This window comes from Taudactylus pleione, unplaced genomic scaffold (genome assembly GCF_031769625.1).
Source record: "Taudactylus pleione unplaced genomic scaffold, aTauple2 ptg000342l, whole genome shotgun sequence".
Taxonomy (NCBI): Eukaryota; Metazoa; Chordata; class Amphibia; order Anura; family Myobatrachidae; genus Taudactylus; species Taudactylus pleione.
In genome coordinates, this window is record NW_028284743.1 from 6,680,943 (window position 1) to 6,706,100 (window position 25,158).

The window sequence follows — 25,158 nt, forward strand, 5'->3', positions numbered from 1 at the left end:
AGACATACAAATATGAAGTAGATGTAAAAGTGGGGTTGTAGTAGACTAATTTAAAATGAACTTCTTTTTTACAAATATATATATAATACATTTTGAAGCTCTATATCAGCATACATGAGCGCCGTCCAGCCTATGCTGTCTGCAAAAACGTCAGCCACTAGAGTCTGCCTTTGCACCAATGGTGCAGGGGGTATGTGTGAGGGGACAGGGGGCCTCTTAATTTATTCTCGTCTGAAAAGATTCCATACTCCCTTTCAGTCTCTGGATTTAGAATTTAGAAAAAAATGAAACAGTTCCTTGGTGTGGTAAAATTAGGGGAAATATCTCTTTTGAACGTCTTTATTTTTAGATAGATCTTACTTTTATCACCCCTAGTTCTATTGTACCAAGGAACAGTTTGATTTTATTTCTCATTTGTATTGTAATTTGCACAGATAGATTTACACATATAAGTCACGCTGCTCTTGCCCACTCAGGCGGTATGGCTTGGAAACCACCCCCACCCCAGACTGCATGAGAGATAAAAATAGAGAATGGAGAAAAGAAAATTAAGGTTATTGCTCCATAACGTCATTACAAGGCTGAAGCATATTGGGTTCACTATTTTACAGCCAATCTTCTGCACAATGATTTTTTTTTTTTTTTTTTTTTATCACAATATTTGTATTGATTTGTATAAGGAAGAATACAAAAGCACAGTAACAGGAGCAAGGTTGTTTCTTAATGTTTACTCCAGCAAATTCTTTATTACTTAAAAACGATGTTCCGAGCATGTAGTCAGCACGCTCCCTATGCAGATATTTGTCATATTTAACATGTTATTTAATAAAAAGAGTGGGTGCTCTGCTATTTTGCATCACGCTGGACCATTTGCCAGGAGTGACCGGGAAGGAGAAATGCTCTGTGCAGACGGGGGTAGTTACAATTAGGAGTATGGTCAATGAGCAAATCTAAAGTGGAATAAGTGATAATCGCAGCTTTGTTATTTCAGCTTTCGGCCCATATGGGAAAACATTCAACAGTGTATGTGCCTGTGCCTTTTGCTGTTTTGGTAATTGCTGAAGGATCTGAAATGCACATTCATTTTTAACAAAGTAATCATGGAAAGTCACGCTAAAGACATAATGTATTCTTGTTTGTACCATTATACTTTAGACCAAAAAACAGTCTTCTGGGCTTAGGGCCTGATTCAGAGCCGCTCGTAAGCGGCCGCTCGTTCGCTCCGAGCGATGTTTGCCCAACTGCGCATGCGTACGGATCGTTATACGCATGCGCGAACCAGTCAGTACGGTCGAAATTCATGTGCTCGCAAAATAGCGAATGCCTGATAATTTGAGTGACAGGAGTAGGCGTATGTGGGTGGTAACGGGGGAAGGTGCTTGAAAACGGGGAGTGGAGATCCGAACGCAGGCGTGCTTAAAGGTCAAAACGGGCGTTTTATGGGTGTGCATAATTAAAACAGCAGCGTCATTGACCACGTCACTGGGTTATTTTATAGCCAGAACTGCTCGCAACCCCAAGAATAGCGAGCAGTTCATACCCTGGTCGATGTACTCCATTAATCTAATAAATAGCGGACATGACGTAGGATGCGAGCGGCCAGGGGGCGTATTTTTTAAAAAAACAACCGCAAGTTTTGTTCGCTCGTTCAGACCTAGAGGCGAGAACAGACCGCAAAGAGCGAACGGTTGATTCGAATAGCCACCCCTATTTTCTGGACGAGCGAGCGCTAATTGCCTCCGGCTCTGAATCAGGCCCTTAGTTTTACTTTGTATCCTTCACCTCCAAAATTTCCTTTTAGTCTGACAGAAAAGAAGCACCCAGAAAAGTTGGAAGCAATACTGAATAACGTTAGGAATAGAACTTACCTTCCTTAGAATTGAGGGAATGACATTATTGCAAGTTGCAATCCTCCGTCTGTACACAATGCCTGTAGCTGGGTCTGTTTATGGAAAGAAAGAAAAAACATAACTAAGGGAAGAAAGAGAGGCGAGTGTACGTTAGATATAGAATACACAAGGAGGGCACACACACAAACTTCTCCAACACAACCAGCAACCAAAAAACAAACTAAGTCATCTGCAATTGGAAGGATTAAGAGAATTGCAAGGGGCTTTAAATATATTTTGCCCAAAGGCAAAGTAAGAGTATCAGATACATAAGTTCTCTCTGACTTAATACCTCCAAATTATAAGACCATAAGGGGGCAATTCAATGTGCCAGGATGGATCACCGATATTTGCCACAATGCTCAGTTTAACTAAATTGCCCTCTTATTGTCAGAAGTTGTCAGTTTTAACCTACAGTAACAGCCATATTTCCAAGCAATAACCTGCCCACACAGATTAAATACTCATACCCAACAGACCGCAAAATTCTCCATACATTCAAGTGTGCTCATCAAATGTTATATACATGATATTGTGACCTTACAGCTCAAATGAGAATTGCACGCAACTTGGCCACATGGTGTGATGGGAAAAATGTGGATCTTTGATCATACGCAGCATTACACCCATCTATATGACCACACTGACCCCCAGCCATCTGCTTGTGAAAGTACCCATGATCACTATCAGCCCAAATTTGCACCATTCTTATATCTTATGCAGGAGCAAGTCCAAAATCAGATGTACAAGTGTATACACTCAACTCAGCATAGCCTGCAATTCTGCCTACACACTGCCGACACAGCCTCTGACCACTTTTTCTAACAGCAAACAACCCCAATGTCACCCAGTTACACCGATTCAACTCCAAGATTATATGAGACTTACTATATCGCACATAGTTGCTCATAGTTGTGTATGCTCTGCCACTTGTGCAGTTCTAAACAACGCAAGATAAGTCGGAGTTGTGTGGAACTCTAAATCAGCCTTTTCATGTGCTACTGGCAGCACCGGCCCAATCTTTAAGCAGAATACGCTGGTGTGTAGGGAGCCAGGCTCCCTGCAGGGTGCAGAGTAGAAAACCCCACCCACCTGCCTTGCCTCTGACTCACATTGAAGGGGAGAGGGAGGGGAAAGGGGGTGGGGGGAGGGGAAACGGTGTGTGGGGTGGGAGACTCACGAGAAATGTGCAGCTTCCCAGCTGTAATCAGGTCTGTCCGCCCCTACCTACTGGAAGACTGCATGTAAAAGAAATAGGACTAAAACGGTAAACAAGGTTAAATTATCCCTGCACAAAAAAATATTAATTGGGACACCGTACAGGAGACTTAATTGATCGTAACTCACAATTAAAGAGAGATTAACGGGCATATCCAAATGAATGCAAAAAATTTTGCCGCAAATTACTACCAGGCTATCCCAACCATTTTTAAATTACCATGGCTATGTGCGTTCCCGATCCCCATGCTATCCAATTGAAAATAAAAATCGGGCTGTAAACTCACAGTAAAAAAAAAAAAACTGTAAATCAGCCTGTACCTCAAAAAAATAAGATTGGTTAACAGCATAGATGTTAATTACTCTCTCAAAGAAAAATATTGAGCTTTAACATTGATTATGCATTTAAAAAATAAAATGTTTGAACAAATACTTTATTTACATTTGGGGTGCATAAAATTAAAAAGTTGATTTTATAATTTGAGGCCACTTTTTTTTTTTTTAAATAAAAAAAAAAATGAAACACCTGTAACTGCTACCTGCAATGTTCTAAACACCTGTCCCATACATACAGCACCCCCTTATACCTGTCCCACATCTTTTAACCCATTATTCTGCACTTTATATCAACAGTAAAAAATAAGTAGCAAAGGCATTATAAGAAAAAAAAAAAAAACAGAAAATGGGACAAGAGACACTTTTGTGCTAATTGTCAGAAAACAAATGGCATATCTTGACACTTACAAAGGAAACATGCAAATACACCTGGAGTAGCTGATGCTCTTGGCATTCCTACTGGTTCAAAGAACTGGTATGTTTTGTTATAAAAACACTGCAACAAAGGAGATTGTCCCCAAAATATAGAAGTTAGATGACCAACTTGCTTCACGGAGGCAGCCCTCTGTAGCTGCAAATATTACTTGCCATGCCCACATGGTTTGGAATTTTTTATTAAAACTGGAGGAAAAGGGACGCCTATAAAAAAATAAAATCAGAAAAACAATTGCAAGCGAATAGTTTTAACTGTAAATATAAATTGTCCAGAAAATGCATAATAGATTATCAATGCATGTTAAGGTGCCTACACACTAGGCGATGTGCTCACGATCGAGCTTGGGTCCTATTTCCCCTTGAACGCTCCCCAGCAGCTCCCCGGCAGTCATGGGCACGATTTGGTATTAAAAAAACTGTCCAATGTGACAAACGATGCACTGGAATAGTTAGGAGGCACGATAGATGGTGTCCCAGATTGTCAGATCTGCCCTACAGCACGGCAGATCTGAAGATGCGATGTATGATCTGCAGGGACGCGCATCGGCATCGTGAGTGGACACTCACAATTTGGGCATTTTTTACACAATTTGTCCTCACGATGCGTCGGAATCGGGCAAATCGTGTAAAATATCACTGTGTAGGCACCTTTAGCATTTGCCTATTTATGCTTTAATTTGGAGATTGCATGTATTTGAGACAGGTAATCATAGATAGCATTATTTATATATAGAATCCATAACTTGAATAATTTGTTTTTAATGCCACTGAGTGTCTGTAAATTACAATTCAGCCAGCTAGATTTAGGAGCACATGTATCAAGGGTTGATAATCCCTTTGTTTTTTGTTTTTTTTCGCTGAAAAAAAAAGAGGTTATTATAGCTTCTGAAAAACTTATCAAAATGCTGACCGTGGAGAAATCATATTACAGGTTGAGTCTCCCATATCCAAAATGCTTGGGACCAGAGGTATTTTGGATATCGGAATACTCTGTATTTTGGAATATTTGCATAATATAATGAAATATCTTGGGAATGGGACCCAAATGTAAACACAGAATGCATTAATGTGCTATATACACCTTATACACACAGCCTGCAGGTCATTTTATACAATATTTTCAATAATTTTGTGGCTCAAACAAAGTTTGTGTACATACATCAAATTAATTTGTTTCATTTACACCTTATACGCACAGCCTGAAGGTAATTTTATACAATAAGTTTAATAATTTTGTGCTTTAAACAAAGTTTGTGTACATTGAACCATCAAAAAACAAAGGTTTTACTCAGTCATGCTCCAAAAATTCTGTATTTCGGAATATTTGGATATGGGAGACTCAACCTGTATTCCAGTGACCCTGTCCGTTTGTGCAAATAACGCCGTCACAGCCAGCAATTGGCGGCGAAGCCTTATGGGGCATCTAAGGATGGAGCTGTGTTTTCCTTACCAGTTCAATTGCTGGCTTCGGGCATGCTGGCTCATGCACGGTTCGCCCACAATGAGATCTCACGGTTATGCGATCTTGCACATGCGCATTGTGGTCGGACAGGATCCATGATTTATTTATTTATTACCAGTTATTTATATAGCGCACACATATTCTGCAGCGCTTTTCAGAGAGAATATTTGGCCATTCACATCAGTCCCTGCCCCAGTAGAGCTTACAATCTATATTCCCTATCACATGCTCACATACACACTAGGGTTAAATTTTGTTGGCAACCAATTAACCTACCAGTATATTTTTGGAGTGTGGGAGGAAACCGGAGTACCCGGAAGAAACCCACGCAAGCAGGGAGAATATACAAACTCCACACAGTTAGGGCCATGGTGGGAATTGAACCCATGACCTCATTGCTGTGAGGCAGTAATGCTAACCATCGTTATCTGATTGTGGTGCTGTATGACAGGGTGTACGCACCATTACGCTGCAAAAGTCGCTCAACCACTTCTGTTATGGAGAGAATAATTCTGTTCAACAGAAGATGAAAAGGAGAATCAGGAAGATTACACTTCGAAACTTTAACTCAGATGTTCTCAAAAGCCTATCAAAGGTGAAAAGGAAAGGAGTGCTAAATTGGATATCCTTATTAAAATGCCTGACAGGGTTGGTGTACCAAAAGACATCCTTTACGTTTTGAAAGGAGGAAAAAAAAATCCTATCAGAAGGTCTGATTGTCTATGGAAGTCTGCAGTTGCAAGTGTATCTAAGCTCCATGGCCACATCACCCAAATAAATTAAGAAATAATTTAGCTACATGGCACTAAATTTAAAATACAACCAATTGCCAGATATGGCAGTAGGCGCCTTCCAGTTATTGCCTTCTTTGGACACAGAGAAGACATTTTACTGGCTCCATTGAGGGTTCATGTATACCTTCTTAAACGGTTTTAGTTTTCAGGTGTCTTTCTTATTATTATTATTATCCTTTATTTATATGGCGCCACAAGGGTTCCGCAGCGCCTTACAAAGTACAGAAACAAATGAGCACACAAGACAACAGTTAATAACAGTACAGACAATGTAGGACAAGTACATGATTTATAAACAATGCTGCATAACACCTAAATAAGCAGCAGGGTGTCAGTAACCAAGTTTTAGGTCCCATTGTAAATTAAAGTAAAAGTAAGGCAAGAAGAAGCACATGAGGGAAGAGGGCCCTGCTCGCGAGAGCTTACATTCTAAGGGGAGATTCAGACAAACAGGGGTGACACAGATGGGCTAGATAATGAGGAAGGAGCATAGAGTAGTGGGTTAGGATGAGCGCTGGAAAGCATTGAGGAAGAAATGGGTCTTGAGAGGCTGGAAAGCATTGAGGAAGAAATGGGTCTTGAGAGCCCATTTGAAGATTAAGAGCCAGGAAGCCAAGTGATGGAGGAATTTTGAACGAAGGCCAGGGAGACAAAAAAAAAGGCAGCTACTCGAAGAAGTTGGTAGAGGCAAATGTCATTAGTGTTGAATGGAAAGAATGAGATGGAGGGTTCAGTAGGTAAGACTTGGTAGGAGTGCCCCAAGGATAGCAGGACCCCAAGACCACCACCCTGGAAACCTCCAGGCCAGGGTGTGTGAGAGAATGTGAGGCTACCAAAGGAGATAGCTGCAGGAGCAGTGGTGCCAGATGGGTAAATCCAGGGTTTGGTGATGGCAAGGAGAATCAAGGCGTTGCAGATGAAATGCTCATGAACGGAGACCAGTTTATTATAGACAAAACTGGCTTTCCAGAGGGAACAGGAGAGAGGGACAGAGTTAAGAGGCGAGAGGAGAATGAGATTATTAGGGTTGATGTAGTGTTCTTGAAGCTAATCTTAACTCAGATTAGGTTCTATTCCAGGGATCATTATAGAACAGCTTTCTTTCATCAAAATTAAAAATCACCAATGGAACAAGACAGAAATGTCCCTTGTCACCAATTATTATTATCTTCCCTAGCTATAGAGCCACTAGTCTGATTACAGGCTTGGTGACTGGTAACTCCCATCATAAACACTGTCTTTTTGCAGACATATACTACTAGTCCCCATCCAGCCCTGGAACCGCACAAATTCTCCATGATTACGCCACAACTTCTTTTTATAAATGAAACACTTTTAAATCTGAAGCCTTAGCTGTTATGACATGTATTTTTGGGATGAGCAGCAGTACCATAGATATGTGTCAAATGAGTAAATCATTCTGAAAGACTATCCATAGATGATATATGACTCCAGATAAAATACATAATATACAAAATACAAATCATACAAAGTTTTGTTGGAAAGTCTGTGATGAGGTAGTTAACCCTATTCCTGTGCTATGGAGATGTCCTGTGTAACTTAAATGTTGGAATGAAGTATGCCTAGGAACCAACCACATGCATGTGTGGCTGTTATTTATTAACATTTATTTATATAGCACCGTTCTATTCCATTGCGTTTTACAAATCGGAACACATACAGTACAAAACTTGGCATTAAAAGACATACGGAGAGGTAAGAGCACCTGCTCGCAAGCTTACAATGTTCAGGCTATGCAGATATGGGTGCATCTGACAAAACTGCATGCAAATGTTTAGAAGGGAAAGGGGCATCATACAGCCCAAGTCCTGTGAGACTCTGCTAGCGCCGGGCATTTATTTTTTGCAATGTGGCTAGGACACACCAGGAGACTCTGCTTACTAATATGATATGTGACACCTGATTACAGTGCATCCGGAAAGTATTCACAACGCTTCACTTTTTCCACATTTTGTTATGTTACAGCCTTATTCCAAAATTCATTTTTGTCCTCAAAATTCTACACACAATACCCCATAATGACAACGTATAAAATGTTTTTTTTTGAGATTTTTGCAAATTTAATTTAAAAAAAACCCACTAAAAAATCACATGTACATAAGTATTCACGGCCTTTGCCATGAAGATCCTACAGATGTTCCACCTGTGGTAAATTCAGTTGATTGGACATGATTTTGAAAGGCATACACCTGTCTATATAAGGTCCCACACTTGACAGTGCATGTCAGAGCACAAACCAAGCATGAAGTCCAAGGAAGTGTCTGTAGACCCCCGAGACAGGATTGTCTCGAGGCACAAATCTGGGGAAGGGTACAGAAAAATATCTGCTGCTTTGAAGGTCCCAATGAGCACAGTGGCATCATCATCTGTAAATGGAAGAAGTTCGGAACCACCAGGACTCTTCCTAGAGTTGGCCGGCCGTCTAAACTGAGCAATCGGGGGAGAAGGGCCCTAGTCAGGGAGGTGACCAAGAACCCGATGGTCACTCTGTCCAGCATTCCTCTGTGGAGAGAGGAGAACCTTCCAGAAGGACCAATCAGGCCTCTATGGTAGAGTGTCCAGACAAAAGCCACTCATTAGTAAAAAGCACATGGCAGCCCTCCTGCAGTTTGCCAAAACGTAATGTTTTTCAGCGGCAGGAACTGGGAGACTAGTCAGGATAGAGGGAAAGATGAACGCAGCAATGTACAGAGACATCCTGGATAAAAACCTGCTCAAGAGCACTCTTGACCTCAGAATGGAGCGACGGTTCATCTTTCAGCAGGACAACGACCCTAAGCACACAGCCAAGATATCAAAGAAGTGGCTTCAGGAAAACTCCGTGAATGTCCTTGAGTGGCCCAGCCAGAGCCCAGACTTGAATCCAATTGAACATCTCTGGAGATCTGAAAATGGCTGTGCACCGACGCTTCCCATTCAACCTGATGGAGCTTGAGAGGTGCTGCAAAGAGGAATGGACGAAACTGCCCAAAGATAGGTGTGCCAAGCTTGTGGCATCATATTCAAAAAGACTTGAGGCTGTAATTGCTGCCAAAGGTGCATCAATAAAGTATTGAGCAAAGGCTGCGAATACTTATGTACATGTGATTTCACTTTTTACATGTCGTCATTATGGGGTATTGTGTGTAGAATTTTGAGGACAAATATGAATTTATTCTATTTTGGAATAAAGCTGCATAAACATTTTCTGTCCAACCATCCAACTAGTTGATCGGTTGGAATGAAAATCTAGTAAGGTATAAAAGCAAATGACAATCAGCAATTTACTCCCAAACGCCGGAAAATGGACAAAAACTGTTGTATAAACAAATAGTTTAAATCAAACATTTAACAAACTTGTCTAACGACCATTTTCATCTGTTTTCTGGCATTTAGGAGCAAATTGCTGATCATCAGTTACTCCCATACGTTACCAGATTTTCATTCCAACCAATCAACTAGTTGGATGGTTGGACAGAAAATCTTTACGTGTGTATGCAGCTTAAGGCTGTAACTTAACAAAATGTGGAAAAAGTGAAGCATTGTGAATACTTTCTGGTTGGATAAAATTTAAAATGTACCTTTTTTTAATTAATTAATATAAATATGCAGATACTGTGCCAATTGTAAGCTAAATATAAAAGTGTACAGTAGATTGTGATGTAAGTAGGAAAAAAATTGAAAATAAATTAAGTTTTAAAAACAATGTGTTGCCAGTGTCACAATTGTTGTTCTCCAACAGATAAATATTTCTATATGTTTAATTGTATTTATTTGGAGTTGTGTTCTCCTTAAAGACACATGTGGATCAAGGGCCGTGCAAGAAACCATTCTGTTTTCTCTCTTTTAAATTCTAGATAGATTTTAGAAAACAAATGTGGAGTTATACACTGTAGGGTTCATAAACATGACTGACCTATTATAAATAACTACTGTACAGATCAAACAAGTACAGTATGACCAGTTGCAGGTGGAAGGAGACCTGTCTAATGCTACACTCAGCCCTTAATGGTTTGCCGTCTGGGTCTTGTTAAACACAATGTAATTGATATAAAAACTTACCAGTTTTCTCTTCCACAGTTTTGATGGCTGTAACTTGTGTCTCTAAAGGAGTTGGATACTAGGAGAAAGAGAGAAGCCTGTTATAGAATAATCTCTGCCCATCCAGAGAGAGATAAACAGAGAACTACAGTAAGTACTAACAGCATATAACAGCCATTTAAAAAGAATCCAGAGTATATGTAAGTGTATAAATTATTTAAGATGACTTTCAACACTGGTGTTTAAGAATGAAATATACATACATAATAAAAGCAAAAAAATACCACACACACATATATACATATTTGTTGACATTTAACAATATATAAATTTTCTTCCAAAAACAGATATATTTATTAACAGCATTCCACAAACATAAGTTGTCCAGATATGATGCTGAAATCTTATGGTGGTGCACACCCCAAAATTAAGTTACTAAAAATATCAGTGTCATGGAAAACATTACAGAATAAAAATTCCTTTAAAATGGATATTGTAAATTATAAGCTCCTATAGCACAATACAGGTCACTAGTCTAATCTAGTCTGCATGGGCTCTTACTGTACTTGGCCAACACTTGCAAGCCATCTACCTCTCCTATACAAAGAATCTTAAGTACATAATACAACGCAATCTATGTAGGAGTGGTAGCACAAAAATTTCTTTGCATGCATGTGCTGTACAAGAACAAAAAATGCACAATTTACTTACACAAAAAGCTCCAACGGTACATCAGCCACTATGTTGGTGGAAATTCCATAGTACCTGAAATCTAGATCTATAAAAATCAAGGCCAATTGTTTTACAGAAGGTAAACTGGACAAAGGAATGAAGTGAGACATTTTTCTGAAGCGATCTACAACCATGGAAATAACTGTAAAGATGTCAGATAACCTAACTGAGGGGTAAATTTACTAAACTGAGAGTTTTTAGAAGTGAGTTTTACAAGAGATGTTGCCCATAGCAACCAATCAGATTCTACTTAACATTTAACTAGCACTTTCTAGAATAGCTAGAATCTGATTGGTTGCTATGGGCAACATCTCTTCTAAAACTCACTTCTAAAAACTCTCACTTTAGTAAATTTACCCCTAAATATAAAATGAATGGATTTACAAGTCCAATCCTCAATGTAAAGGCACACATCCACATGCCGATAAGACTGAGCGATTGCATGATTACGACATCGTAATCGTGAAATCGCTCAGTAATTGTGCACATTTATGTCGGAAAAGACTAGCGATGTGCGCTCCCGCTGGTCGTTTCCTACATCAATCATCGGCCGAACATGCTGTACAACCTGACGATAACGTCAGGTTGAGTATGGTAGGGGATGATTGATGTGCCTACACTGAACGACTGAACGTTCAGTGTAGGTACAGCACAGGCTGTCGATTACAATGTCGTAATTGTGCAGTAGATTTTTGGTCTGCAAGTGGATGTGTGCTTTCAGTCTCAAAATACCAATTATATGTATACCTCCAAATCTAGGAAGTAACCAGTTTTTACAAAAACCTTCTTGGCCAGCCAATGTTTGTCATGTAATTTTGTAGGACCAAAACATTTTGGCAGAAACAAACAATAATTTTGTAAGATTATTAGATAGACATTAACATATTCAAATTCCCAATGGAGTTCCATTGTTCTTTATATAATAATGAAAGAGGGAGATCTGAATGTAGGATATACAAAACCATCCAGTGACATTAACAAAGCAATCAGACGAATGATGGGTCAAAATACCAGTATTTTATATTATGATACATGACTGTCTAGATAGTTTTCTCCTGGCCTATCTAGACATTTTTGTTGCCCAATTTTATAGGACAGCCTTAAGCCGGGTACACACTAGACCGGCGGATCAGGCAACATATTGTTCACATCGGCCAGTATGTACCGGCTATGTCACTGACAATGCGCTCTCCCACGCATCATCAGCGACATCGCCCGCCAGTGCCAAGCCGGCATCGGGAAGTGTGTATGCACTTGCCGATGCGGGACCCATCGCAAACGAGATCGTGCTCGGTACACATCGTTTAGTGTGTACCCAGCATAAGACCAGATGACCTTCTTCACCACAGTGACGGCAGAAGTCTAAGTTGTGACAATGCAACATCTCCTGCATGGGTAACTTATTGAGGCAATTTGCATAGACTCTTTGGAAGATACAAAACTTTGTACAAAAAGAGGGTCAAAGGTGCAATAGGATTAAGAGAAAGACAAAACAAAAAGAAAATACATCTGGCGCTAATCTTCTTAATAAATCAATGTATGCTGAAACTACAGCTCTCTAAAAAGGAGATCTACTTACAATCTCCTGATCTGGCTCAAAGAAAAACTATATAAAGAAAAAAAGAGAGCGCTGAGACAGCTATTAAGTTTTAATATGAATTTAATAATAAATCCCTTCTGATTTCAATAAAAAATTATTACATATATGAACCGGCAATATTATATCCAAAAACATAGACCTAAAGCAATTAGATATATACAACATGAAAAAGAATTTAAAACATGAAGATAAAAACTTAATCAGACCTAGACAACATATAACACTTAGTGCACATGAATCTATAATAATATCCGTGAATGTTTCATTCGGCAGAAGATTCAACAACTTCTGTGATTATACGGATACAAAATGTAGCAATATTGTACTTCATATCCAGATTGATACACAGTATTTCTCCTCTATATTATCTGATTGCTACACAAGGATTTCTGTGAATATTTTTTGACTGTGAACAACAGTACACTGCCCACAATTGATTAAGGCAGTGGAGCAGAAATACTGTGTATCAATCTGGATCTGGTATATAGTATAATTTTTAATTGAAATCAGAAGGGATTTATTATTAAATTCATATTAAAACTTAATAGCTGTCTCAGCGCTCTCTTTTTTATATATTTTTTCTTTGGATTAAGAGAAAGGACTAGTCCTAGTAATTTCTATCAAAATACACCCCTTTGATTAACTGGAAGCCTCTATTCATCTCCTGGATCAAGAGGATACATTCTGTTAAAATTAATGTTCTCCCACGATAGCTTTACATGCTCCAGACCCTTCTTATCAGGGTTCCCACTTCCACCTTGTTGTTAATTCAAACACTTAACAGCAAGTTTAATTGGGGGTGGGGAGTGCAAACGCAGTCTCCATAGAATAGTCTTCACTAAAATCGATGGACAACAGAAGATTAGAGCAAGTTAATATTCTGAACTATTATGCGCTCTATTCCAGAGCTTAAAATATGGAACAATATTTAAAATCTTCAGTAAACCCCCTTCCCACCCTTGTTCTTCCTCTCCATTCTCTCCCACAACCCATTTCAAACCCCCCCTTTCCTTTATACTGCATGTGTTTATTTATCATCAACTACATGTTTTATAAAGTTTTTGTGGCCCGAAAAGAGAAAGGGCCTGATTCAGCTGTCCGCTCGCAAGTGGGTCGATGTTGTGCACTGCGCATGCGCACGACGGAGGGAGCTCTGTCGTGCGCATGCGCCAGACGCGACGAGCGAAGGACTTTCCTTCGCTCGTTGTGTCTGATCAAAGGGGACGTGCTGTCGATGTTGATTGACAGCACGCCCCCTTTGGTGGGCGTGCCGGGGGCGTGCCTCCCTGACGGGGGCGTTCCCAAGGGAACGCCTACCGTCAGAAGCCGACCCACTGACATCACTAGTGATGTCAGTGGGAGTGATTTTGGCTCTGATAGAGCCAAAATCACTCCGGGCCTTGCGGTTGAAAAACTCAACCGCAGGCTCCGGCTCGCAGTGGCGATGGTCGCGATGGTCAAGACCATCACGGCCATCAAACTGCACGCTCGTATAGGCTGTGGGTGGTGACCCACAGCTATACGAGCGTCCTGGAGGACGCTCCATAATTATGGAGGGCGGCCCTCATTCAGAGCGTGCGCTCTGCTCAGAGCGTACGGCTCTGAATGAGGGCCAAAATCTTTAACTTCTTTTTTGACTCTATTTGACTCCTGGCCTGAGTCTTGGGTTAATGGTTTACATTCGGAAGTTGTTACATTACGAAATCTTACACCTGTGTATTTGGTTTTGCTTTTTGGTCCTGATTCAGTACGAGTTGCTATTGCAGTCGCGGCTGCGATTACGCGCGTAGGTCTTCTGCGAAAATATGCTAAAGAATGCTATCGCAATGCCGCCGCACAGCCAGCGTAGAGACACCCACTACATCACATCTGTATTACCTCGCAGTCCTGCGTATACATCTGGAACAGAGTAACATCAGCCCCTCACGCACAATTATACCAGGTTTGACCTTACTCAGAAATTGCTAACCGCATTGCACGCAGTAAGTACTCAGGGTGCGTATGCAATCAACGTGGCCAATTTTTGCACGCCCATGCAACGGCGTTCAAACGGACGGGCATGCCTGCATTTCTCCGACAACCCCCCCCCCGTAACCAGCCCCCAAACGTTAACTACCTGTCAACCACTCTGCGATGGCTTACTGTGGTCTGCATGATCGCAATGTGAACGTAATGCTGCCGTCACGATGCATGCGCAGTATGCAAGAATTGGCCAATAGCGTATGCTGTTGCAGTTGCGATCCGTGCTGAATCAGGCCCTATGTACGTTGCGGTATGAAATGAAAAGTAAAAAAAAAAAATCTGAGAATCCTCGCAGCAATTTTCGCTTTCCTAGTCCATGATCCACCATGTTACTGAATAATAGCATAGACAATACTCTACTCTTTCTTTTATCTCATATGTCCAATTCTTTCTACATCATCTCCACTTGGATGTTCCAAGTTCTTGAAGCTTAAAAGGTGCATACACATGTAATGATTTTGTAACCAACGATTTTCTGTCAGATTATCTGTCAGATTTTCCCTTGAAAAAGTGAACGATTTTTTGAAGTGTAATGAACGATTTTTACAACGATGAACGAAAAATGTTCCTTCCCTTGATGAAAATCATTATGTTGGACACTCTGAAATGGATGATGAACTACAAACTACAAACGGGAGCACGCTTGAACGATTATCGTTCATCGTTATAACTCAGAAACTGAACTATTTTTTGAACGATAACGACTTCTTGAACGACAAATCGTTCAAAAAATCGTTACGTGTTTATACACCTTTACACTTAATAGACAGAGATCATCATCTTCTGTGTTCCAAGTGTCACTGCTCCATTTAGTTACCCTCACCACTGGCAACAGCCCACTATCCCTAGTCTCCCCATGACAGCCACCTTGGTGTTTCCTTGACTTCACCCATAGCTTCAGTTATTCACTTTCTTGAGGTCATGTAGCTTCTAAACAATGCCATAATACTCAGTTTAGCAAAAATCCCATTCTATTCTTTTCTTATGACTTTCCCTGATCCAGTCTGACTTAAATGCCTCAGCAAGACTGACCTTATTTTTCTTCCCATTCCACTACTGCTGTAACACTCTACTGCGTCTGTTCAATCACTTGCACCCAATGGCCCTGATTCAGAGCGCTCGCTCTGAATCAGGGCCGGGCTATTTTTATTTTTGAACGGCTCCAGGCCGCTCGCATAGCTGTGGGTGACCACCCACAGCTATAGCAAGCGGCCAGGAAGATGGTCGCGATGGTCAAGACCATCCCAACCATTGGGCTTGCGATGAGACCCTTGTGGTAGGGTCTCGTTGCCGCAATCCCCAGAGAGATTTCGGCTCAAACATAGCCGAAATCTCTCCCACTGACATCACGAGTGATGTCAGTGGGGCCGGCCCCAGACGGAGGCGTTCACATGGGAACGCCTCCGTTTGGGCAGCCACTCCCCCAGCCCGCCCACTAAAGAAGGCGTGCTGTCACTCAACATCGACAACACGCCCCCTTTGGTACGAGACCCGGAGCGACGGATTGCCCTTCTCTTTCCGGGTCTCGCGCATGCGCACGACGAAGCCAGCTCTGTCGTGCGCATGCGCACTGGGCCATCATCGACCCAGTTGCGAGCGCTCAGCGCTTGCGACCGGGTCTGAATCAGGCCCAATATCCTCCAGAATCCAATTCAAACAATCTACAAAGCTATCACCAACAGATACTCTCCCTTATGCTCTCTTAGACCCTCATCTCCTTTCCAATTATCACTTCTCACAAGATTTCTGCTGTTCTGCTCCAGTCTTTACGGGACTCCATTCCACACCTGACTAGACACCGCCCCTCCAACACTTCAATCTTTCGAGCAGTATCCCAATAACTCTCTTTTCACTATACCCTATACCACCACTACCAGCTCCCTCCTTCTAGTTCATATTAGCATTACCATATTGTAAGTGATCATAAGCAGGACCCTCTCTAGCCTTTATTTAATTCCTGCATCAACTGCATACGTCCATGTTCAGTTTATATGTACAGTAGGATTTGCTTTACACAGTGATGTACCAAGTACCAAAATATTGACTATCTGCAAATAATGGACAAAGATAGTACTTACAAAAATAAAAAAAAGCAGCAAACATGAAGTTTGCAATCTAAACAAAAATATTAAGTGACTCAAAAAGATTCTGTAAGGATCGCAGTTGCTAATACGCATACAAACAGCCGATTGTTGTTTTCTGCATCACAGTGTGCGTGAGCCGGCCACTGCGATCAGGACTGCGATCGCAGTGACTACGCAGACCCATCGCAGAGTGATTGATAGGAAGTGCCGTTTGTGGGTGGTGACGGGGGGGTCAGTGAAACGCAGGCGCGCAGGTGCGTTTGAACGCCGTTGCATGGGCGGACATAAATTATGCACTGCGATGCCCTACGCAGCCTGAGGCCTGATAGCGTGTAATGAACTTAGCAATTTCTGAGTAAGGTCTGACCTTGTGCAAGTGTGCGTGAGGCTGCGATGGTTCTCGATTATACAGAGGTTTTCGCAGTCTTGCTAAACATTACGATGTAAGGTAAAGTGGGCGTCCTTATGTAGTGCTGCGGCGGCATAGCGTTCGCAATGGATTAGCATACTATCACAGGGAGACTGCGTGCGTAATCGCTATTGCAGTTGCGATCTGTAATAAATCAGGCCCTGTGTGAGGATATATTGGTTAAAAGTTTGTTTTGTGGGAAATGTACTATAAAAATCCTGCCATTTACATGTCTCAGAGGTCTTAGGTTTTGGTACCTGCTAACTTTCCAAAACCATTATAGCAATAAACTATTATCCCAAATGCCTGTTAGAGAGAAGTACACACTGACCACCTAAACTGGATATCTGTCTGTGGTTCTATACAGTAACCTACGGGTTGATACCGGCAAACTGCTAAATATGTTATATGTACTTGTTAGAGTTGTGTACGGTTGAAAAATGAGGTTAAATTTACAACACGCCTACAAAGCTGCTTCTCTCAATTTGAACAGCAAACATGGAGAAAATAATTGTTGAATTGTTGAAATAATTTATATACAAAAATACTGTTAAAGCTAGAAATGAAATACATCATTTCTTTAAGTGTTTTAATAATATTAGCTTCTCGAATTTCAATTCAGGCTTACAATGGCTATAGTGTCACCTAATGGTCATGAAGAGAAAAGCATATTGCTGTCTGCAGATTCATAATGCATGGGATCGGTTAAAGACACCACGTAACATAGAGGACAATGGCATGGGACATCGTAGCCCTCACCGTGTGTGTGCAGAGTGCTGTCTGTTTAGTACAGTAGCTGCACTGCAGCTCTCTCCTGTATTATGGAGCTTTGCAGGCCACATTTATCTAATTGCTGTTGAATATGGTGTGATAAATATTTGGTCTCAAATATCATTGTATTCTATGTGTCTACAAGCCAAACATTATTAAATGCTCTTTCAATAAATATATCAGTCATATCAAAGATAAGATAAGGGTTGGTGGCAGAATAAAATATATATATTATTTGAAGGGACATTTCCGGATAGTCCTGTGTTAAAGCAGCAGTACGATCTACTGGGCAAATCTTACAAATCCTCTCCCTACCCAGGCCTGAGCCCTAGGGACTACCTCCTGCCATTACAGCTAGGTTAGGAAGAAGCTTAATGAAACTGACTGAGTAGGTAGTAGTGCAGATTCACGTGGACCAGTTATCTACACAAAGTGACGCAGCTGGGTTTTTTTTGTCTCAGTCAAAATGAATGAGAATGCAGCTTACCAATTTATAAGGACTTTAACCACTTAACTGACAAAAGATTTAACAAAACTACTCAAATTGTCATTTTATTTTTTTATTTGATATATTATTAAAAATACTTTTTAAAATGTATCTAAATATTTAGATATACCCAACCCCGTGTCCATAGTCTCCGATTATAATATCACTTTCCAACCACCATCGTGGCAGAGCCAAACACTCACTCCCAGGGGTACATTTACTAAAGTGCAGATTTTTAGAAGTGGAGATGTTGCCCATAGCAACCAATCCGATTCTACTTAACATTATATTCCAGCACTTTCTAGAAGATAATAGCTAGAATATGATTGGTTGCTATGGGCAACATTTCCACTTCTAAAAACCTGCACTTTAGTAAACATACCCCCCAGTGTCAATGGGCCCCAGTTTAGGCTCTTCCCCATGTATATAGAATTTTTCTATTTTTTAATATATTCCTCCCCCCACCTCCAGCCAAAAGAAATCTCATCAACGGGGCAGCATAACCCACTCCTACCCCTCCCCAGTGCCAAAATATGACCCCCTCCTCCCTTCCCTGTGGTATAGCCCTGCCCTCGCACCTTGTTGCAGAGCACAGCGGAAAGTGGGGCAGGTGGACTGATCATCTTATTAGCTATCTAGCAATAACACAATCTCATTATATATTACTAAAGTACTGTGCAGTTGTTAATAAATACAGATCATTTTTTGGTATAGATAAATTCATACATTCATAGCAGGTATTTAAGAATAGGTTCTACCTATATCATGTTTTGTATTCTTAAACTATCACCAGTTCATATTTATGAAATTTGTTTGCAACCTTTTACTTACAACGAGCCTGATTCAGTGATGGACGCTAATGCCGCTGCAGCTGCAAATTTGTACGCAGCGGCTATGCGAAAATATGCAAATATCACAGTCACCAGGATTTGTATTGACAAGCCCACCTGCGGCTTCCCAAATCCAAGCAATTACATATAAAGATGCAGCATCAGTCGTAGCTCAGTCAATAATCAGCCTTCTGAGTAAGTCTATGGTTGCATAGAATGGCCAAGGGGACGGAGATGCCGGATCCATTTTTACTGCATAAGGGATCGCACTCGCTGGCAGAGATTCGGGCAGCAGCACGCCTGCATTCTAGTCACCACCTCCCTGTTGCCGGCCACAAACGCTCCCTGTCTGTCAATCACTTAAATAAATCCTCACTGCGAGCAACATCGGTAGCGAAACTTAATAAATGCACAGACCAAAGGAAACAGCACTGCGTCCATCTCTGAATCAGGCCCTATGTACCGGACTAGAAGGCACACTGCACCTATAAAAAGAGGAAATATACAAAAGCTGTATACATGTACTAGGAACATTTACAACACAGTTTAGTTAAAGAATTCAAAAGATGTGCCCTTTGTAAATTGGGTACACGCTAAGAGCAGCAGCTGCTATTTAGAGCATGATAGGGGACTGATAACAGTTGTTATAAGCGTCAGTGACACTGTAGTTAAGAAAACTAAAGTACAGGCTGCAGACAGGTCCGATGACAGGTCTATTTTAGTGAAGACACAGAGGGAAGAAGTTCTATTGTGCATCTGGTCATATATGTGAGTTAGAACAGGTAGACAAGGCTTAATAAATGTCCTTAAATCAAGAACAGCAAGAAATACGCTCATCAGTTACTAGGTTTATTCTGAAAGGTTAAATAAAACTTGATTGTGGGGCAGAATGGACGGCCATGACCACAGAAAGCTTCTGATGTGAGAGGAACCCCTTATGCTTTTGCAATGCAGCTCTAGTTTTTTCCTTGTAGTCTGCAATACATCGATATATATATATATATATATATATATATATGACACCTTTATAAACTCAGCATTAATCTCTAAAAAATAATTAATTTGCTTGTAATTATGCATAGGCATGCTGGCCACCCTGTCATTTGGGGACTTCGTTTAAATCCCAGCTTTTGGGATATCGGTGCTCAGGATACGAGCGCCGGATTCCAACACCAGTCAGAATCCCAGCGCCAGCATCCCAACGGTAAGTAGTGGGGTTAGGGGGAGGGTTAGGCACTATGGGGTGGGTTAGGCACTAGAGAGGTAGGATAGGCTTAGGCCACGGGGAGGGGGAGTTATGTTTAGGCAGTGGTGAGGGAGAGTTAGGTTTAGGGATAGGCAGTGGCGTCCCTCCCCACGGTGACACCCGGTGCAGGGAAAGTGTAACATCTCGGGCAGGGGCATGGCGCGAACCCCCGTTTTAGTCACTCCGGGGCTCCCGGAGGTGTGGACTGCCCACAGGGAACACTCCGTGTGCTGTGCCACTTCACTGTGTCAGGAGCAGAGTGCTACACGTAATGCTACAGTGCAGCACTTGGCTCGTCACTGAGTAGGAGTCGGCACTTTGATGTCATCCCTCGGTGGGCTAGGATACTTACCCACAGGTGTCGGTATCCTAACCCTGTAGGGATGCCGGCGTCGGGATACTGACTGCCGACATCCCGTCCCCAACCCGTCATTACTATGTCTACCCTGTTCGTATCACTGCACAGTACAGTGCTGCGGAACATTGGGGTGCCCTATAAAAAAAAAAAGTAATAATAACAACAAAAACAACACAAAAACCTCACTGATGACTGCAGCCAAGTACTGTATTTCCTCTTCAATATTATAGCCAACAGAGGAACTACAGCTTGTTTCTGCAGTTGGTCAGTAAGGAAGAATTGGGACTTTCCAGACACAAATCTTTAAAACCTGGGACTGTCCCTGGAAATTATGGACAATTGGCAACTATGGAGGATTTTATTGCTCATTTTTCATGACTGCTTTAGTTGCACAGCATTTTGGAAGATTTGTCATCTCCCTGACTGGCTTTTTGCAGTTAAAATGATATCACTTATGTATCAAATGCCGGCTTGTTCGCCTAAGGGTTTTAAGCAACAAAATCAACTAACAGTTTCACACCCCGCTGTAAAAGAACTGTAAGTGGCAAAACTTTACTTCTCTTATCCATTAAAAGACATATAAAAGGTTCAGCAATTTACAAGGCCCCTCTATTAATGTCAATGTTTTGAGAATGATTTCTTAGGCTTTGTATGTCTGCTGTAATTTGTGTTGGCTGTAAGTTCTTTTCTGTGCAGGCACTTTTCCCCACAGCTCTGAATGTTACAGGAGAGAAATATAGCTTTTAACTCTATGGCTGCAGCAAATTCCTCTGCAGAAAGTCTGAATATAATGGCTGAAGGATCATGCTATTGGAAAAATGCAGATTGGCTATAGTTTCAGGATGCAGCTACCACACTGAGAAAATTAAGCACTTTGTGGGAGACAGCATAAATGGAAGAGATAATATAATTTACCACGAGAATTACTGCTGTCTTGTCTATAATTTCCACTTTAAATATTGATTTTGTTTTTCAGTTATGAAAACTAGAAGACCTAAAGTGGATTGTACGCTCACCAAACTTTCATTACACAGCAGTTATCCAAATGATGTATGTTGTTAGGTATATTGCAGGACATCAGTACGATCTTCGTCTAAATCCTAAATTTAAAGCTTTGATATAAAGATAGCTGTTGTGTGTGGTAAATGGTGTCAGCATGCTAACTGAAATGCAAAACAAATCTCATCAGGTCTATTCTGGAGATACTCATTAAACAGGTCTACCCATAGACCCCAGTACAAAACATGAGCAGGACACACACAAGATCCTTTTTCCGAGCCTTGTATTGCTTTTCATTTTTACCAAGTTGGTTAAAGGGTTTCATCTTAGCCTTATTCCTGCATAAATCTCAACCTTCTTATGTGCATGTACTCATCCAGTGAATTATGTTATTGAATTGCAGATGTAATAGATAACGAAAAGAGAACTGCTTATTTTTATTTTATATCCTTCTTCGCAACAACCTCTGTTCCTGGTACAGACCCCAAAACCTCACCTCCTAGAGACAGACCTGTTGGGGTTATAGTGACATCACTTGTACACATGGGTTAGGCCTACAGGCTGACCACTTATTTACATTGTATGCATTAGGTGAGATGGTACATCCACTACCTGGACAAGTGGGTCCATTTCCACACTTGGCAGGCCACAAGAAGATAAATGGTTGACTACAAATTTCCAGAGTTCATTACTTCAATCTCCCTAAAATAATTGTAGCTCGGAAGAACTGCGAACTAAGGACCAACTGGAATTGTGCGGAGCGTGCTGCACGTATAGAAAGGTTTGTCCTCCTTTAACACAAATAGATAATAAACAATATTACTGCGCACTGCTCCTTTATTTTTTTTAAGTGTGAACTCAACTTTGTGGATAAGAGTTGGCTAGCTATGATGTCTTGCTTTGTACCATTATGTTGGAACTATGGGTAAGTGTTTGTGAGTTACTGGTAGTGAATAAGTAATAAATAAACAAGGATTCAATATAGAGTATACTGGTAATAAACAATCCTACGTTACTGAAAATAAAGATTATGTGATCACAAACTGGATGGTGTCCAGAGGCAAACTTATGGTCTCATAACAATCTAATGAGTATGAAGAAAATACAATAAAACATTCAAGAAAAAGCAAAAATATTGTTGGGGTTATTAAAGATTGTTGTCGTATCAACTGTCGCAATAGTCAATGATAAATAATAGTGTGTTCCGGGGGGGGGGGGGGGGCGGGGGGGGTCACACGGAGTTCCATGTGTGCAACGTCCAGAGCTCTCTATTTTCCAATCCTGAGGGGAACAACACCAGGACTGCCCTCTGAACAAGGGGGGAGAACGCAGAGACATTTCTTCCACATTCTAGTTGGCTCCCCAAATTTTTACACCGCCCGGACCACTCCCAAGTGAGCAGAACATTTATATATTCAGGACACTCATTTATCTCTTCATTAACATACTGTATTTCATGTTGTTCCGGTTTTCTTAATTTTGTCTGTTACATGCTCATGTGCTATTATCATTGCGGTCTTTGTTCTTTTTCCTCTCTCTGTAATTGCCTGGCCCACTGCATGTAAGACTTCTATGAGTTGCTCATCCTGGTCATTGTAACCTATGTAGCGTGCCCTAGATGGCTGCCTGGCCCGGAACTCTCAAGGGCAGGATAAGCAACACATTGAAGTGGTAATGCAGGAGATATCCTGCTAGTTCACTATTCATTTTATCCTTGCACGTCTTATCTCCAGGTATTGCTTATTCGCACATTGCAACCAATGCAGCGCACCCAACATGGCTGCCTCATCTGGTGCTCCATGCGGAATGAAAAATAAAAGAAAAAGAAAAACTAGGCGCAAAAAAATAGCAAGTTGCCCACATATACATACATACATATATATACCTAAAGCAGCTACCCACAAAATAGCTCTAACCAACTATTGATGTAAACTTAAGTGCAAAATACGTTAAATCAATTGCAATCACTTGAGGGTGCGCCTAATGAAGTCATAAATACATTTATTAAAAAGAAAAACATAACATTTAGCATATATCAGATACAAAAAATATTGCACCCATCACATATAATGGGTCATAAGTGTATTTAAAAAAAAACTACCTAATCACTAATAGTAGGAATTGTATTGTACGGATTCTAGATGACTTTGTCCGTTTATAGATACAAATAAGATAAGAGCTGCAGCTAATTGATATCCTTAGCCGCAATAAGGCTTGATGAAATGTCTCTGTAATTTTATGAACAGTTGTAGAAATTATGTGGATAGCTTGTAGCAACAATGAGCTTAAGACTCAATACAAAGGCCCTCATTCAGAGGCGGTCGCAAGAAGCGATCGCTCTCTCTGAATGAGGGCTGGCGCTTCTTTTTTTTAGTGCGGCCTCCTGGTCGCTAGCTAAGCTGTGGGTTACCACCCACAGCTTAGCGACCAACCAGGGTGATGGTCGCGATGGTCATCTGGGCTTGCGACGAGACCCTATGGTTGGGTCTCAGCAACCGCAAGCCCCAGGGAGCTTTCTGCTCTGATCGAGCAGGAAACTCCCCACTGACATCACTGCAGCCGGCCCTTTTGTAGTGAGCTCCGGAGCGAGAGAGTTTTTCTCTCGCTCCGAGGCTTGCGCACGCGCAATGTGGCCGCTGTGCGTGCGCTGGACCAAAACAGTGACCCGGTTGCGAGCGCGCAGCTGGACACAATTATATCTGTGTCTAGCCAGCAAGTGGGCAATATCTGTCTTTAAATAATATATTTGTGTCCAGCCAGAGTACACTGACCCCATCCGGCTACTTCTTAATGCCACCCACCTGAGAAAATGTTCTGGGGTGAACACTGCCCTGGACTACAGAGTATTAAATATGATTGAAAAAAATCACCTCTCATTCTGAGACCACAATATGCTAATGCTGCAGTCTTTTGTACACAGACACCCATCGCCGCCGTTTCAAATCCGTTGCTTGCGTACAAAGACACAGCATTAGTCGCACACCAGGTGCACCAAAGTTCTGAGCAACTCTATGGTTGCTCAGAATGTCCTTCAGAACTAAAGGGTAGCACTGTGTACAAGAATGCAGTTGCTGGTTCCAACCCGCCCCCCAAAACAGTCATCACTGCGTACTCATCACCCATGTTACCTCACTCAAAGGCTCACTACCTATCAATCATTCTGTGCCCAAAACCACACTAGGACCGCCATTTTAAATCCATCGCATGACATGCGTAGTGCATTTCAGACGCGTGTGCAGTAGAAAAAACATTGGCCAGCTGCAAAAATAGCAGCATTGCGTCCACCTCCGAATCAGGCCCACAATATCATCAATAATAGAGTAGTGGGAGATTGTCTTCAACAGAAGCCATGCTCACTATGCATACCTTCTACCACTTGATCAGTTTCTTATTGTTTTGTAAGATAACATTTTGATTTACTCATCAGAGTTAGGCGTCATCTCAT

General features: G+C 41.3%; 1 protein-coding gene across 4 annotated transcripts in view; it reads right to left on the reverse strand.

Moving 5' to 3' along the window:
• Positions 1–25,158, reverse strand: part of PRELID2 (PRELI domain containing 2) — a 104,930-nt gene that overhangs the window by 50,871 nt on the left and 28,901 nt on the right. For 2 of the 4 annotated variants that reach the window (XM_088443982.1, XM_088443983.1), the window contains exons 2-4: positions 10,197–10,254; positions 3,852–4,082; positions 1,869–1,942 (exon numbers count right to left, since the gene is read on the reverse strand). In XM_088443982.1, the coding sequence (XP_088300108.1) occupies positions 1,869–1,942; positions 3,852–3,897 (120 nt within the window). In that variant the 5' untranslated portion in view covers positions 3,898–4,082; positions 10,197–10,254. The remainder of the gene's footprint in view (positions 1–1,868; positions 1,943–3,851; positions 4,083–10,196; positions 10,255–25,158) is intronic. The other 2 variants (XM_088443980.1, XM_088443981.1) reach the window with 1 other exon arrangement.